We start from the raw sequence: 15,757 nt of genomic DNA on the forward strand, positions 1-15,757 counted from the left end.
CCATTGTCCATTGCAATCAGTGAGAAATTAATAAATTCTAGTAAATTTGTTGAGGTCGATCGACCTTTGAAGAAGGCATGCTGGAGGTTAGTAATTCTGTTTTTTATTTGATGAAATATTTTTTCGTTAATGGTTGATTCAAAAAGTTTCGGAATGCTGGATATTATGGCTATTCCACGATAATTGCGAACGTCAGATTTTTTTTCCAGATTTATATATGGGTACTAAGAAAGAGCTCTTCCATGTTCTGGGGAACTCTCCAGACTGTAAAGACATATTAAAAAGCCAGAACAATGGAGTTGTAAGTTTTTCATAAATAATGGTGGAATTCCATCAGGGCCAGCACCTTTTGATGAATCCAAAAGCTTTAGAGCATTGAAAATGTCCTCAACTATGACATTACTGACGTCAATATCCATAGGAAATTCCGGAAGAAAAGCAAAATAATCGCGATTGCGGTCTTGTTCAGAAAAAGTTGTAAGTATTTCTTGGAAGAATGTTGCAAATAGGTTGCAGATTTTTTCCTGGCTATTATGTACGTTGTCGTCCAAGTGCATTGTTGATGGGAAATTGTCTGATTTTTATTTAGTTTTGACCCAGTGCAGAATCTATGGCCATATTTAGATTATCGCAGATGTCGAGATATTGTTCCAAGTGCTCATTATTTTGATTTTTCTTATATAGCTTGTGGGCTTTTTGTTTTGTTTATAATTAGCCTGTTATACCAAATAAGATGCTTTGAGCTACCGTGTCGTCTTTTTTACTTAATAGGTACCTTTTCATGAATAATTTCGAAAATTATTTTGTAAAATATGTCCATGGTTTCAATGTTCGTTTCATTCCTAAGAGTCTTTTGCCAGTCTACACTACCTACCTTCCGTCTAATATTGTCATAGTTGGCTTCATGGTACTCAAAGACTTCTTCAAAGTCATAGTCATAGGGTACTTGATTTTCATGTATGAACAAAGAAAACTCAATAGCAGCTTCATTTTTCCACAAAGGAGCCAAAGATTCAGATACACAGATATCTTCCTGAGTGTTTGTAAATAAAAGGTCAAGATAGCAATTGTGTTGATTTTTTACATGATTTATTTGATTTAATCCAATGCTGGCAGTTTTGTCAAAGATGAAATGCAATGTTTCGTTTTCTCCTACGACTGGGATTAAAATATTTTCATTTTCAGAATCCGGAATAAAGTCGGCATTGCGCTGGTTAAAATCTCCGTAAATGTGAACTTTAACCTCGGCTGGATGTTCAAATAAAATTTGTTCAGTAATTTTGAAAAGGCTTCGTACGATGTTATATTAGCATGCTCTGGTGGGAAATATACAGAAGCAAAAACATGTATTTCGCCTGAGATGTCCGCTTTAACCTACACATGTTCAAATTCCTTAAACTTCACTGTGGGAAGAATTTCAGAATTAAATTGAGCCGAAATGCCTATAACAGCTCCGCCATCAGACTTCTTTTGAGATTCTAGAAGATTTCGGTCGTCTCTGAATACGTTAAAATCACTACCAAAAATTTCCTCACTTTTTATGCTATCGTTCCAACTTTTTTCAGTGCCTAGAATAACAGAATAAGATGAGCTCAATACATTACTATAAATTTTGCTTATTTCAGATGCGCTCTGCATACGATTAAAATTTTGACAATATATTAAAATTTCTGAGAGCGTTTCTGATAAGGTTAATGGCAATTAACCTATTGATCCGTTTTCATCCGTAGCCGGTTCGTCATGGTCTGCCTCTGAAGAGTTCGTTAGGTTGGACGAAAACACGAACAAGCCGAACAGCGCTGAGAAAAAGAATTCGTCAAGACGGGGGTTACAAACCTATCTGGAGCGGAAGTTGAGTATAATCGAAGACTGCATATCAAGAAGACTGGCAACTCTGTCCAGAATCTGGAGACAGTCACAGTAACGCCACTTGCGGGTAAAGGTGGTACTTCCCATAGTGATGCACACACACATATACACTTTTACATTAAGCTTCCTACCTTCCTCCAGTAGAGGCGCTTGAACCTCTGTCGCTTTTCGTTTGTATGGAGGAAGGAAAAAGATATCAGTCTTCTTAATATGGGGTCGTCGGTTAAATCCATGTAGAACCGGGTATGGATTCAGTGTTTCACCACGTTGAAACCTGATACCACGCTGATTTTCAAGCGGAGGCCTAGAGAATTGCATCCTTGCCGCCGCAAGTAGATCCTTATCCCGGGGAAGAAAATTGCTAATTGTTGGACGACTGCCTTGAGTATTGTTGTTGCGATTATTGCTGCTATTGTTGTTACGATTGTTGTTGCTATTGTTGTTGTCATTAAGGTTGTAGTTGTAATAACTGCTTCTGGATATCTGATATTTATTTGGTATTACGGCTATGTTGGTTTCTGTTTTCATTGCGATCATTTATTACCCGATACAACTGCTTTTTATTATCTTTTCTTCGTGCCATCGCCCTATCTTTCACCTTTTGCTGTTGAATTCTACGCTGATTACGTGCATCGTACTCCGTCCAGTCAGAGCGCCACACTTTCTTCGAACCCAAAAAGCGCCACCCTTCAGTGGCTTCGGCAGTGGAGCGGTGACCTAAGTCACCCGATTTTGTTGATTGGGCATTTAATTCGTCCATCAAGCTGGGGCCCGCTGGTGGCAAACAAGCATCGCGTATATCCAATTGTGCCGGCAAGAGATTGTACTTCTTTGAGAATGTCACAGCCAACTGAATTTGTTAAAGTTTTCGCTTCGTCTAAAACTTCACGTGCAGGACGCGATTCGCTCATGTAGTGTTCATTGCAATGAGCTGCCATATCTATGGTAAGGGTGCTTATGTTCTGAACTTCGCTGCAGATTTTTTCCAATTCTCTGGTCAAATCGGCAGTGAGATCATTTACATACTCCTCAATGTGTTTTTTGTGGACCCCAGAGAAATGTTGAACAGTGATGTGATATGGTTTTTTAATGTGACCAGCTCATCGGCCTTATTAAAAGAATTGCTGTCAATAGCCTGCGATAGTGCCGATACAGCGTTTGCCACTTGCGACGATGTGTTTTTGTTCACATTCGCCACTGATTCTTTAAGCTGCAACTCGACATTTTCGAATAAGCCAACAATTGAACTTTTTTATGTCAGCTGCTATTTGTAAGTTGCAGTCCGTTTGTGTAGTTATAGATTCAAATAGTTTTTCCTGTTGGTATAGCACCTTTCGTGTATCTATGCCTGCCATTAGATTATGCTGGCAGTGTGCACATAATGGAATCATGAAATGCGAAATAAATTCTTCTTGGTTTCGCTAGACTCCTACACAAGCTGCATGATAACATTTTCTACAGAATTCATACTGTCACAAGAACCGATCATCGCTGATGTAATAGATATTTCCACAATGTTATATTGAATGTAACTAGTTATTAAATATCTTTGATAAATGAGAATGGCACAATTGCAGGTGGATAACAACAGGTTTTTTTTCGTGGGCGTTGCGCTCATCTCGAATTGTGCGCGAACAGCTCAATGTTCAAAAAGGATTGCTTTTGGGAATGAGTTTGTAAGCCCACAAACAGAAAATCTGAGCGCGCCGTTTTGGGTGTAACGACGTGCAAACGGCAACCTTGCAGATATCTGACACCGCCATATCCATATAATATGCCGTCAGGTCTCAAGAAAAAAGAACTACACCGTGTGCTATTTGTTTTTATCCGATTTTATAGCAAGGAAAGTTGCACTATCCCTAATGTACTGAAGAGGATTGCACACATGCCTTGAAGCATCCCTTTTTCGGGTTCAACAGACATTGTCAATAACGCATTATCTGTCTCCACATACCATAAAACAGCGATTATCCAAGGAAGAATGTGTCATACGTCTACATACGCTGTAAAGTGTGGAAGAAATGCCCATGGGACGCCTACGGGAAGCAGTTCGAATTCAATGTCGTCATTACAGATTAAACATCTTAATCTACAGACAACAAAGAAAGCTTTCATTTCACGTAACAGGTACGCGTGAAAAATAACGACTACAATACGAGGTACCACATCACTGATGCTAGGGTTCGTCGCGGTGCGGATGTGGGCGGTAAATGGATAGTCCGCACCGCAACCGCAAAAAAATATTAAAACCGCACCGCTTACCGCAACCGCACTGCATTTACCGCACCGCACCGCGCGGTAATGCGGTAAATGCGGTAAAATTCTGTATTTTTGAAAAATTACTAATTTTTTTGAATAACCAAATATAATAAAATATTACTCTTATTTACACGTACATCAGCTTTGACGGACTCCTCAGAATGTAATTAAAAAAGCTGACACTTTGCAAGTGTTATTAATAAAATTCCGTACATTTTGAGATAAATACTTTCGAAACAAGGTAAATCTTAGCATAGCACTGAAGTCATATGAAATGTAGCTGTACTTAGGGTTGTGGTACCGGTAATACCAGTACCGAAAATCCCGGGAATACCGACCCATTTTTGGCACCGTAATACCCGTACTGAAGAAAAGCCAGTACCGGTATTTTCGGTACCATACAATTTTTTTTATGAAAAATATGTGGATTCTCTAGGGGGAAATGTTTCAAAATATTGGTCTGCAAGATGACTTTTAATTATATTAATTACCTTCTATAAGTTAAACATTACTAGCTCCCGATGTACTGAACGGAATGTTTAAATTCTTTATATTGTTATTATTAAATTTTAACGATCTTGTACTAAATTTCATAATATTCACATCTTTTTTTATTAGCGACATTCTGATTGGTTTCCATTTTTACTGGGTGGCACGTAATAAGACTATGGTCTTATTAAACCTTTATTTATAAAATAAAGAACAGCGATTTAGCAGCTAACAATTTTAGACTTGGTGAGCTACTACTGGGGCGATTTGTGATTATTAGTGATAGGAAAATTCAGCAAAACTCCATAGTTTACAGGAAAGCAAAGAGCCGTGGTATGCAGGTCGAAACCAATTTACAGCAAATCAAGAGAGGAAAAGCGAGCAACCTGCTTGGATTTACTGCCATTCTCGCTTTGATTTACTGTTATTAATAGTGTTTCTTACTTTTACCATCTGTTAAAGTCGATAAAAGTCGCACCGCTTAGCAGTTATTGATTTCATAGTGGCCTAGATTTCGAAATAAAAGAAGGTGCCGCATACGAAAAATATGTTCTGCTGAAATGAGTCATGCCATTCCGAATTAATTAAAAACAATAAACATGTTTTTTGATCAGCACAAATCAATCGTCTGAGAATAAGGTCATCAGTTTCAGCATTCAATTTCATTTTGAAGCTCTTTTCGAATTTAAAAAAGGGCTTCAGTACCGTAGTACCGGTTCTCAACAAAAAGGGTCGATATTGCGAACCCTACATGTACTTCATCATTATACATACAAAAACGTTCTTCCGCAGCAATCAATAGGAAAACTTTTATGTTCTCCTAATTAATCAAAAGTTCTCCAATTTAATCAAAATTCACAGTTGAGAAAATGTCATCGTAAACGATTCATAATTCCACGATTGTCAAGAGGAATCGGGAGAAATGATGCATTTTTAAATTGGATTTGATAGTGCAATTCAATTGTTTTTCAATGATTGTATTGTTCATTTTATATATTTGAAAAGGTTCACTTGCAAATTTTTAAAAGTGTTCAAAATATGTCGTAAAAATACTGATGCCAAATTATATTGGACACAGCTTATAGATTTTATGTTTTAGTAACATATTGTTTTTTCATATTAGAATAAACAAAATGTAAAAAATCAAGTAGCGATAGGTCGAATACAGATTATATTCGGATTTATTTTCCAATCATTGTCAAGTCCATGGAAATTAGAGCAATCAAATGTTTATTATGTTTCCCTATTGTAAGGTAATAAGTTTCGTCGTTCTTAAATGGTAAAAGTCAAAGTTTTAATTCACTTTTTAATGCAGACTGCAGACTTATCAATTATTTTTTTAAGTGCGGTTGCGGTAATACCGCGCGGTAAATGCTCATTTCCCGCACCGCATCCGCAAGAAAAAGTGTCTTACCGCACCGCAGTTTTTGCGGTGCGGGTGCGGTAAATACCGCGCGGTTGCGGTAAATACCGCAACCGCGACGAACCCTAACTGATGCCATGCTTTATAAAACCAACGCCATCACTGGCGGTTTGCTGTCTAGTGTTGCTCATCTCTACTAGAAACACGCTAGCACGAGATGCAGCTAGATGATATTATAATTACTTACGAAATGAGCAGTTTTCGTGAAAAACGAGTGACACATTCACACCACAGCAGCCACCACATCCGCACCGTCACCCAGTAGCGGTAAGAGTTATGTTGCCCGCACTTTGACAAGACGTAGGCCACGTGCGAACCCTCTGCTAATAGTTTTACCCTGCGCTTCCATCATCAGCCTACTACCACCGCTAATGGGGAGAAGGAGACGCATGATCGAGCTATAAATCACGCATATGTGCGCATATTCACGCCATAATTAAACGTCGCCGATATGATCCCGTGCAGTCAGTTGTGGGCGGGGTTTTCGAATTGAATGTGTCGCTAAATTCGGGGAGCTGTTCCAAAACGACGACGAGCTGTAAATAGTGGTGTTTCAAAATAATGGACAGCGTCGGCGGATGCGTTTCACTGCGCTCGAAACGACGACGGAGCCGTCCCGAAGAAATAGTTATTTTTAGTTCTTCCAGAACTTAGGCGAGCGGGAAGCTATTTAAACGAGCAGGAACTATAAATCATTGTCATCGTGCAATAAATGCAATACGAGTTGACAAACTTGAAACTTGTTGATGAAAACAGTGGTACAAGTGTCACCGAAACTTCATGCTATAGTTATTCGTACGTGGAATTTCTGTCGACCGAGTTTTACGGTCGATGGAAATTCTTCTAGCCATCTAGCTAAATTTTGAACAAACATGAACATGCGTCTTAACAGCTATCTAATAATTTACGTGGATTTAAGTGCTATTTAATAGATGTTTTTGGAAAAATACAAAGCTTCATTATTGCACTGATCTTATAGACTCAAATGGATGCTGTCAAGAAGTTTTTAAATAGTTTAATAAATGATAATCAATAACATAGAAAATGCTAATATACCAGCTCCACTAAATATTCTCCTAGGATCTCTTTATCAATCTTTGAACCGTTATTCCAAAGAAAAATAAAAGAAGTGGACCATCGAGAGGATTTCGACACACCCCTAACAACCATCTAAAACATGTGATCTATCACACGGCCGAGCGGATTTATTCTATGAAAAACTCCTTCCTGCTTGATTCGTTCCGTTACAATTAGCATATTGAGGACGGAGCGAGGCACTGGCGGAGCGAAACACGCCAGAAGAATGGTTCGTCATTTGCCAAAATGAAACAAATTTTCAGATTCAAACGCGACGCGAGTATTTATAGCACGCCGTAAGAACTAAATTTAATACTAAAATCACGTAACGGTTCCTAATACTGGGTGCACTGTATTTATGCATAGGAAAAATACACTTGTTCGCCGATCTGACCAGTTGTCGGTGATCGAGCGGAAGATGGTTGCGAAAGTGGCTTGTGTTTATTGCTCAATCGCGTAGATTGTCTCGCATGACAGTTGTCAGGGCGAGTGGTGTATACTTAAAACTAATCAATTAAGGCTATCAACCGGTTTATTTTTATTTGCTATCGCTTAAGCAAACATTAGTTTCCAAATCCAAATAAATGTCTGTTTTGACCTTTCCATTCCATCCGATGAAAGGTGCAGCGCAATCTGATCGACCATAACGATTCTGAAAAAATCAATGACCAAACAGTGTTCAACTTGATGAAATTTCTTTAAACGCGTGCAATTTGGTATCTTTACACCGAGTACTTCTACCAATCGCACATTGTGCGGGTTGGCATGGGAGGTAGCTTGACTGGCTGTCACCCAATAATGCAAATGAATACTGCCAATTTTCCCGAAAGAACACTGATTCAAATCGCACTACTTCCGTAGAAAATTGCATGGTCGCAACAGACAAAGAGACATAAAGCTATGAGGAAATTTCTCCAAAACATGTCGTTATGCTCATTTTACAATTGGGTATCCCTCAAAATCGGGGAGATTTTTTAAATAGTTCCAGTGTATCAGTAGCAGATGTGTCCTTTATGCAGATTTATGTGTATTACCGGAGCAAATTCTCATGGGCTCAGTCATCATACAGACTCTTAAAACGACTATAAATATGCTCCCTTCCAAGTTTCACAACCAACAAAACACCATAAAAAGGTCCTAATTACCCATAAATAATAAGCTCATTTATAGTAAAATTTATTTGTTTATTACATCAGCAGGCACATCCAAGCCACAATGATATATCCCTTAATACTAATCTTATTTATAACAATCATATGGTACATAAAAGCAATATTCATACAATGATTAACAAAAAACGATTAAAAAGATCAAATATCTTAAAAAGTCTTGCAAATCGTAGACGCAGAGTTCGTCGAAAAACGTTGAAATCGACAACTGAAGTGACGCATACTCTAATTAGTGCTTCGGAATGGTAATCGGAACACTTCTTCGGGTTTACACACATACGGTTCGTGTTACACCAATCAGCAAAGACTTGAAGCTGCTGTTGGAGAAAGCTGCTATCTTCAATTAAACGAATCAGACAAAGAATCATGAGATCATCCGCCAAGGACAAACGTGCAGTCTTAAGAACTAAATATACATTAAATTAAAGTATAGCAGAAACATTAACGGCCCCAAGTGGCTTTCTTGAGGTATTTCTGACAGAAGTGCCTGGCAATCTTCAATGACGGATGGTATCTCTTGGTCTGTTAGGGAGGAATTACTGCAAAACACTACCATTTATTCCAAATCAAAGCAGCAGATAAGACGGTGTAAACAACGTCGGTTTGAGCACGACGTTCCATACTCTTTCTCTGTTATGTAAGATGTTAATCACATAACACCGTCCAGACGTGAAACTGGGCAGAAATGTGGTCATGGCCTAGGTTTGTTGACTTTGTTGACTTATGGTGTCACGAATTGTGATCTCCACGTAGAGTACTTCCGGGGTTTTCCGTGGGACTTGGCCACACAAACTTCCAGCCAAAACGTAAGGGGTGAGTAGGGGAATGCTTTAGGATTTTTATATGCCATTGGGTGTTTGTTTAGGTTAGGTTACCTGAGTCGAACTACTCCAGACTCGTAACTTCTTTTCCACTGCACTTTTAGCCACTAATGAAACGTGTGTCTATAAACGGTAAAACTATCTCTAGCAGAACTGGCTCAAAAAACTATCTAGTACTTCTGTAGTGCTCGGTGGCACACGTGGAAAAGAATGGTTAATACCTAATCCAATTTCACTTCCCTATCCCACCTCATTTTCCGCCTTCTTCGTCCCCCATTTCCTAATTCCATCCGTTAATTCCATATCCAATTCCTCCCGTTACGATATCTTTGTATGTGTAATGTGTCATGTGTTATGTGCGTTACATTAATTTAATTATTCATTTAATTTAACAGTTGATAAAAGGAATGAAATCAATATCAATCAAGCTTAATTTAATAATTACATACTATATTGCTTACAATTTAGATTTACAATTTTTCACGACAGATCAAGACGAACAGTACTATACTACACACAAACATATACTTACTACCTATCGCTCGTTCGGAACCTGATCGTAGGGTAAAGCATCCAAAACGGTAACAACGAGTGAGTGATTTTTTAGTTTCTAGACTAAGCGTATTGTGGAATTGGTTTGTATATCACATAAATATATAAAGTATCCTACAAGCTATAGAGACGTCCTAAAAATTTCAAGAAAATCTTTCGCGAGATTTATCGAAATGAATAAGACTTTGAGATTCATCGGAGCTAAAATCAGTTACGTAGCATGCAAGAAAATCCAATAAATTTGAGGAATTTTTTGTCGAACTCCATTTCTCCGTGAACTTTAGGGAATGAAGTTGAGCTCCAAAGAAGGTGAATCAATGTGCTTATGAAGCTCGTAAGGTATTCAGTGAAATCTTTCACTCTACAGAGAATGTATACGAACTCGTACAATTTCTACGCGCTCGCGAAATGCAGGCTACTAAATTCTACTAAATTCAAAATAATTTTCTGACCTCCAGAATTTTTTTTTCTAAACTTCAACGAAGTCTGTGACACTGGAGGAAGTTCCGACCTAATTCAAGGATGATTTGCGGCGTACGGGGAACTATATATTTACAGTAATAATCAACGATTTTTTTTATTCGATTCATCTATCTTCAAAAAATTATGCTTGAGATTATGCGACCACCCTGGCTGCTACACCGTTATCGATCTGGACTAGCTGAAGTTGCACAGGGAATCAGTTGGTAATTATGCTTGGAAGTAGCGAAACATTCTTCAATGTGCAACTCCTGGTAATCCTAAAGTGTTTTATTGATCAATACCGGCGCCGGCCAGGCCCGAACGTAGATCGCGGAAGGAAATGTTAGTCCAATACTTGCTTTTGCTAGAGACCGTATATACTACTGCGCACTCCATAAGCATCACGGGAAGAGGAGATATTTGTTGTAACTATGGAAGTTGGATTATACATCTTCTTTACCGACGCCAGAGAGAGGACTCCACTATCTGTATTAGATATCGACCCATCAACTCAGGGACCGGGGACCGACGGCTTTTCTCCCTTCCGAAGGAAGACGTCACCACAGATTTGTTCACCTCGGAAAAATCTCATCGACCTCGACTGGGATTGACCCCAGACCAATTGGGATAAGTGGCGCTTACGCTTACCACTCAACCACCGGCGCCGGCATGAATTTTTTAATCGATATATCTATCTTCGAGAAATTATGAGCACAAAATTTTTACACTGCATTTAATAAATATACGAGAAAAAGTTTTAAACGGAACGGACGAGATCCGACCGAATCGCGCGGCGGATTTAGAGCAACAGTACGATGGATCCATTTAAATTATTTAAAATCCACGTTTCAAGACAATCGGGAAATTTTCACGTTTATCAAAGAAATCATAGGAGCTTCGTAAGTAAAGTGAATAAAAAATTAGTAAGTAAGGTTAGTCAATGAATTTGAGTAGATAACCTCCACAAAAATAAAATATCTAATTAATATTGAAATCATAACCAACTTAATGATTTCTTTCGTACATACTGATTCGCGCAATGATAAGCAAAAGATTGCAGATTACAGCCAAGTATTAAAACATCATCGCAATCTCGACAAATATCTTCAACAGGTTAGATCGCTAACCTCCACTAATTATGAATTATTTGGCCCCTTTTCAACTACCAAACATGATTCCGCTTTCTCCGACCGAATCGTTAAAGAAAAACCCCTGGAGAGATGATCGCGGTAAAAAGGTGTCGGCGTCAGTTATAAATAGGCCGCCACAACCCACATAAAATGTGACCGCCGTGTGAAAACTCGTGGCTTGCAGCACTGCTTGCCAGAAACGACGTGCAGCGGGTAGCGTACATTCGGGCGACATCCGCTTGCATCGGCATTCGGCAGTGAATGGTGAGTGTCTTTCGCTAGCAGGGCGCATGCGTAAGGCGCCAACTGCCACCCTGCAAGTCGCATCTTGGACTAGAACGGTGCGTACGAGATTTTCCCGTGTCAGTTTTTCGTAACTCGTCTCTCTTTTCGGAGCTCTCCAAGAGGAAAAACCGCGTGTGGATCGAACTGTGCGGAAAATCGTGGTGGAAAAAGTCCTACTGAGGAGCTGCCTTTTTTCTCCTCAGTTTGGATATGCTGGTGGTTACTTAATTGGTACGAAGTTTTTCTTTTCGTTAATTGGTTCATCATTTGACATATTGATAGTTAAGTTCGTTTTTGTTGAACGACGTGACATGGTGAAGTACGTAGGTGAACCAAAAGCTGCACAGTTTGAATGGACGATCGTAGAAGCCTGTGAAAAGTGAAATTCGCCCAAAGTTAGCAAGTTGCCAGCTAAAGTTGAATGAAACGAACGATTGTGGGAGCAACACGATCAAGTAACCGAGAATTAGTTGATTTTTTCGCTTGATCACATCGAGGGATAAAGGACAACTAAGAAGAACGGAAATAAGCAATAGTGGGTTAAAAATATTTTTCCTCTTTGAACTCCTTCCTCTGTCGAAGTGATTTGCAATGAAAAAGAAAACCCGGGTCAAGTGAACGGAAAACTCAGTGAAGGAAAATCCAAGAGAAAAGTGTACGTGTGACAGAGAGAGAAAGAGATAGAAGGAGTACCAAGAGCGAAAAATCTGCACAAGCGCAAGTGTTTGTAAAGTTCACTACTAGTCTTGGTTATGGTATTAGTGAGTGGCCCGGAGTGAAAGAAAAACACCCACTAATTGAGAGAAAAGTGTTAAAAACGCACAATTATACATTCTTCGAAATACGATATGCACGTCGACATGTCGCCTCCTCGCTAGTAGCCGTCCGAGTGTCGCTACTATTTTGTAAATACAGAAAGGGTCACATCAAACGCACTCGGGTACGCACGAATCGTGACACGGTCTACTTGCGGTGGCGGTGGCGGTGGTGAAAAACATCGCGCGAATTGCTTCCATTTTGCACTTTGCGCGCCGCAGCCGCTTGTGAGGTGGCAACACACGTTAAGGTGTAAATTGTGCATGAAATTCTTGGAAAGTTGGGAAATTTTCCACCACCCACCCGAATCCAAATGCGCTGAATGTTGAGACAGGTTTGCAAGGAGTGGATAGTTTCGTGCGCGAGAATCGACAACGAGGTGGATTACGTTCGAGATCAATTACTCGTGCCGTTCGATGGATCGGTGCAGATAGGATGGAACCCGTTCGGATAATTTTCTTATGATTCGAAATTATTTGTTTATATTTGAGTTTACTAGTGTATCGCAAATCGTTGCTAGATAGTGGTTATCTGCTTATACTAAATCGATGTGTTTTTTTTCTCGCAGCTGTGTGTAGTGGGGAGTGGTGTCCAATGAAGGTATAGAGATGAAGTGAGGAAAAATGACTATGAGAGTCAAAATGTGTAATAAAAAAAAGATGTAAAGTGCCTCTGTCGGCTGGTTTGAATGTTATTTCCTCGATGATTGTATGGATTAGTGCGAAGAAAACTGCAGCATACTAATAAAATTTAAAGTACGTCATAAAGCAGCAGCTGAAGAATAGGAATCATGTGCTATAAAAATAATTTTATCTCACTTCACGGAGTCTGATGTACACTTTGAAAATATATTTATTGGCCGTTAATTTAACATTTAACATTTCTAACCAATGAAAAGGATTAAATTTCGAACTTTTATGAGTGATCTTCAGTCTGATAAAAGGTTACGATTATCCGAAAAAAGCTCGATTATTTGCAAAGATTTCTAACTACCGCATGGAAATTCCGACTTTATGGGCAAAAGAAAGAGGAGTGACTTTTACAAAATTCTTTAAAATTATGCAATCATAATTTTTATTGATATTTATACCAATTTTTGCTTTTCTTGTGAATGAAAGGTTTAAAATCCGCTCGAACTTTTCCTGAGATCCGAAGGGTTGAGCCTTATATATCAACAAGTTGAATGGAGCGCTTAGTACCAAACAAGTGTTGAATTGATAGTTACATTAAATTCTGATGTTTATGTTTCAAGATTATCATCAACATCATTGCGGTTGAAAAATCCGGATGCACCGAGTTATGTATTTTAGATGTCCAGTTAGCTCGATCTTGGGCCACCATTCTTCTGGATTGCCCGCCACAGGCGCTGTCGCTGCGTGGTCAATCTCAAAGTCGAAGACCTGTTCTAGGTCATCTACTGAATATAACTGTAGCTAGTTCCTCTTCCGGCTTTCGCGGCATATTTTCAGCCTACCTCAGTCTGCCGTTTTTTATCATCCTTCCGATGTCAGCATGTTTGCAAACTTGATACAGTTCGTGGTTCATGGTCTACGTCATTTTCTAATAAACTGTCGAGTAATGAACGCCACGTCCTTATCTTAAACACACTTAGCACTCGATAGTCTGCTTCCTTTAACGCCAATGCTTCTAGACCGTATAAAGCAACAGGGATTATCAGCGATTTTCATAGAGCAAGTTTTGTGTTGCTTTAGCTGACTTCGCGAATCACAGAAAAAGTCCTAGTCATAGCCGCGACACGTTTTTTTTTCCTCGCAGTATATCTGCTCTTTATCACAGTTATACCTAGCGTCCAAAGGAGACCAATTTGTAAGTCCTCTTCTTATCTTTCGTTTTAGAGCAATGGCGTCTTTGGCAAAGTTCATACATAGCACCTTGCGCTTTATCGTACCAAATTAAATTAAATAATATAGAAACATAGTGTCTGCCACAAAGTTGTGGGTGATTTTAGTATATCTTTAGAATTTATTATGTACGTGTATCATCTGAATTATGGATCTCCGGTCGATACTGTATACACGGATCTCAAGGCTGCATTCGATTATGTAAATCACTCTCTTTTACTGCCAAAAATAAAACGGTTGTGGGCTTCATCAAATTTTACAGGGTGGCTTGAATCATATCTCGAAAATCGTTCTCTATCGGTAAAATAAGGAAATAATGAGCCAAGCAGATTCATCAACTTTTCGGGATCAAAGGAGTTATCTAGGACCGTTGTTGTTTCGTTGTTTTTCAATGACGTTTGTTATGTTATACTGGCAGGGTGTAAACTTATATACAACGAGGATCTCAAACTATTTCTCATTGTGGGGTTATTAGAACCACAACGACACTTAGATACTTTTTGTAATTGGTATAATCGCAACTTTCTGGCTCTCAGCGTGTCCAAGTGCTCCATAATATCTGTTACACACAGAAACAAATAAATACTCTAATGCTACACCATCTCCGGGGAATCACTAGATATAATGATACTTATCAGAGACCTCGGAATGCTCCTGGACTCACAACTGACAATCAGAAAGCATTACTCTCATGTTATAGCCAGGGCCGTCGAGAGCCGCGGCGGGCCCCAAGGCTAGTGTTACTGACGGGCCCTTCTCAACTTACTTATTTGAATCTTGATTAGAGGAATTGTATATATTCATCCATATATCAAACTATGTTACTGTTACTAAAATTTCCACTGGTACGAGTTTTTCAATTTGCGGGTTCCCGGCTACCCTTTTGGCTTGTTGAAAATATACACAATGGTTAACAACCTTATTAGAGGTATATATAGCTAATCCGTGTATTCGCACCTTGTTTGTGTCATCGTCTTTATATATACAGAGGTACTGACTTCATGTTGCCACATTCAATGATATATTTCATTTTGCGCATCGAACGCTTCTACTAGTCTTAAAAATAATCAGTACGCTATGTCAAACTATGAAGTTGTAGGGTGTAGACATTGATCATCTTTACTTCCATTTGCAAATTTGATATTTTTTCACTTCTCCAACATGTGATTTCAAGAGACATCTCGAAAAGTAAACAGGAATACAGTTTGACCAAAGTAGGGCCATTCTCTGCTTTGATCGTCATTCATTTTTATTGACGTTCGACACAGTAGGTTGAAGTGCGATATTTTGCTTCTGTGGTTTAGACAAAACGATATATGGGTAGATTTTTCTGTTGGTAGCGGTGGAGCAATTTTCAGCTTTTGTTGTAAGCAAGATGAGAAGGTAGCAAATGCAGCTCGTAATTCTCATTTAAAAATATAGAACAACCGAGAAAATTTTCTAATCATAGCTGAAGGTTTTTTTTGGGAAAGCAATGTGTCGTTTTAATGTAGAAGTCCTTTTTAATACACTATTGGAATATGCAGTAACAGAGAAAAAAAAA

At 38.9% G+C, this 15,757-nt stretch overlaps 2 protein-coding genes across 7 annotated transcripts in view; one reads left to right on the top strand and one right to left on the bottom strand.

The window, feature by feature from the left end:
- Window positions 1-1,701: 1,701 nt before the first annotated feature.
- LOC131681071 (ras-related protein RabX-like) lies at window positions 1,702-2,397 on the bottom strand. The gene is made up of 2 exons (XM_058961779.1): window positions 2,001-2,397; window positions 1,702-1,799 (listed from the first exon to the last, which is right to left on the bottom strand). The coding sequence occupies exons 1-2, from the start codon at window positions 2,395-2,397 to the stop codon at window positions 1,702-1,704; spliced, it is 495 nt and encodes a 164-aa protein (XP_058817762.1).
- A 9,231-nt stretch (window positions 2,398-11,628) lies between these two features.
- LOC131685668 (uncharacterized) overlaps window positions 11,629-15,757 on the top strand; it is a 68,014-nt gene continuing 63,885 nt past the window's right edge. Inside the window, exons 1-2 of one of the 6 annotated variants that reach the window (XM_058969538.1) lie at window positions 11,629-11,767; window positions 12,921-13,107. The gene's annotated coding sequence lies outside the window, so the exon portion shown is untranslated. Of the gene's footprint in view, window positions 11,768-11,788; window positions 12,072-12,365; window positions 12,477-12,920; window positions 13,108-15,757 lie in introns of those variants that run through there. The other 5 variants (XM_058969543.1, XM_058969540.1, XM_058969541.1 and 2 more) reach the window with 5 other exon arrangements.

The sequence above is a fragment of the Topomyia yanbarensis genome, chromosome 2 (assembly GCF_030247195.1).
Source record: "Topomyia yanbarensis strain Yona2022 chromosome 2, ASM3024719v1, whole genome shotgun sequence".
Classification (NCBI taxonomy): Eukaryota; Metazoa; Arthropoda; class Insecta; order Diptera; family Culicidae; genus Topomyia; species Topomyia yanbarensis.

What these genes read in the sequence shown, in the direction of transcription:
- LOC131681071 (XM_058961779.1), bottom strand. Translation starts at nt 2,397, where the DNA reads ATGAAAACAGAAACCAACATAGCCGTAATACCAAATAAATATCAGATA. An exon ending in AGCGCCTCTACTGGAGGAAG is followed by an intron (nt 1,800 to 2,000) that starts GTAGGAAGCTTA and finishes TCTTTTTCTCAG; the next exon opens with CGCTGTTCGGCTTGTTCGTG.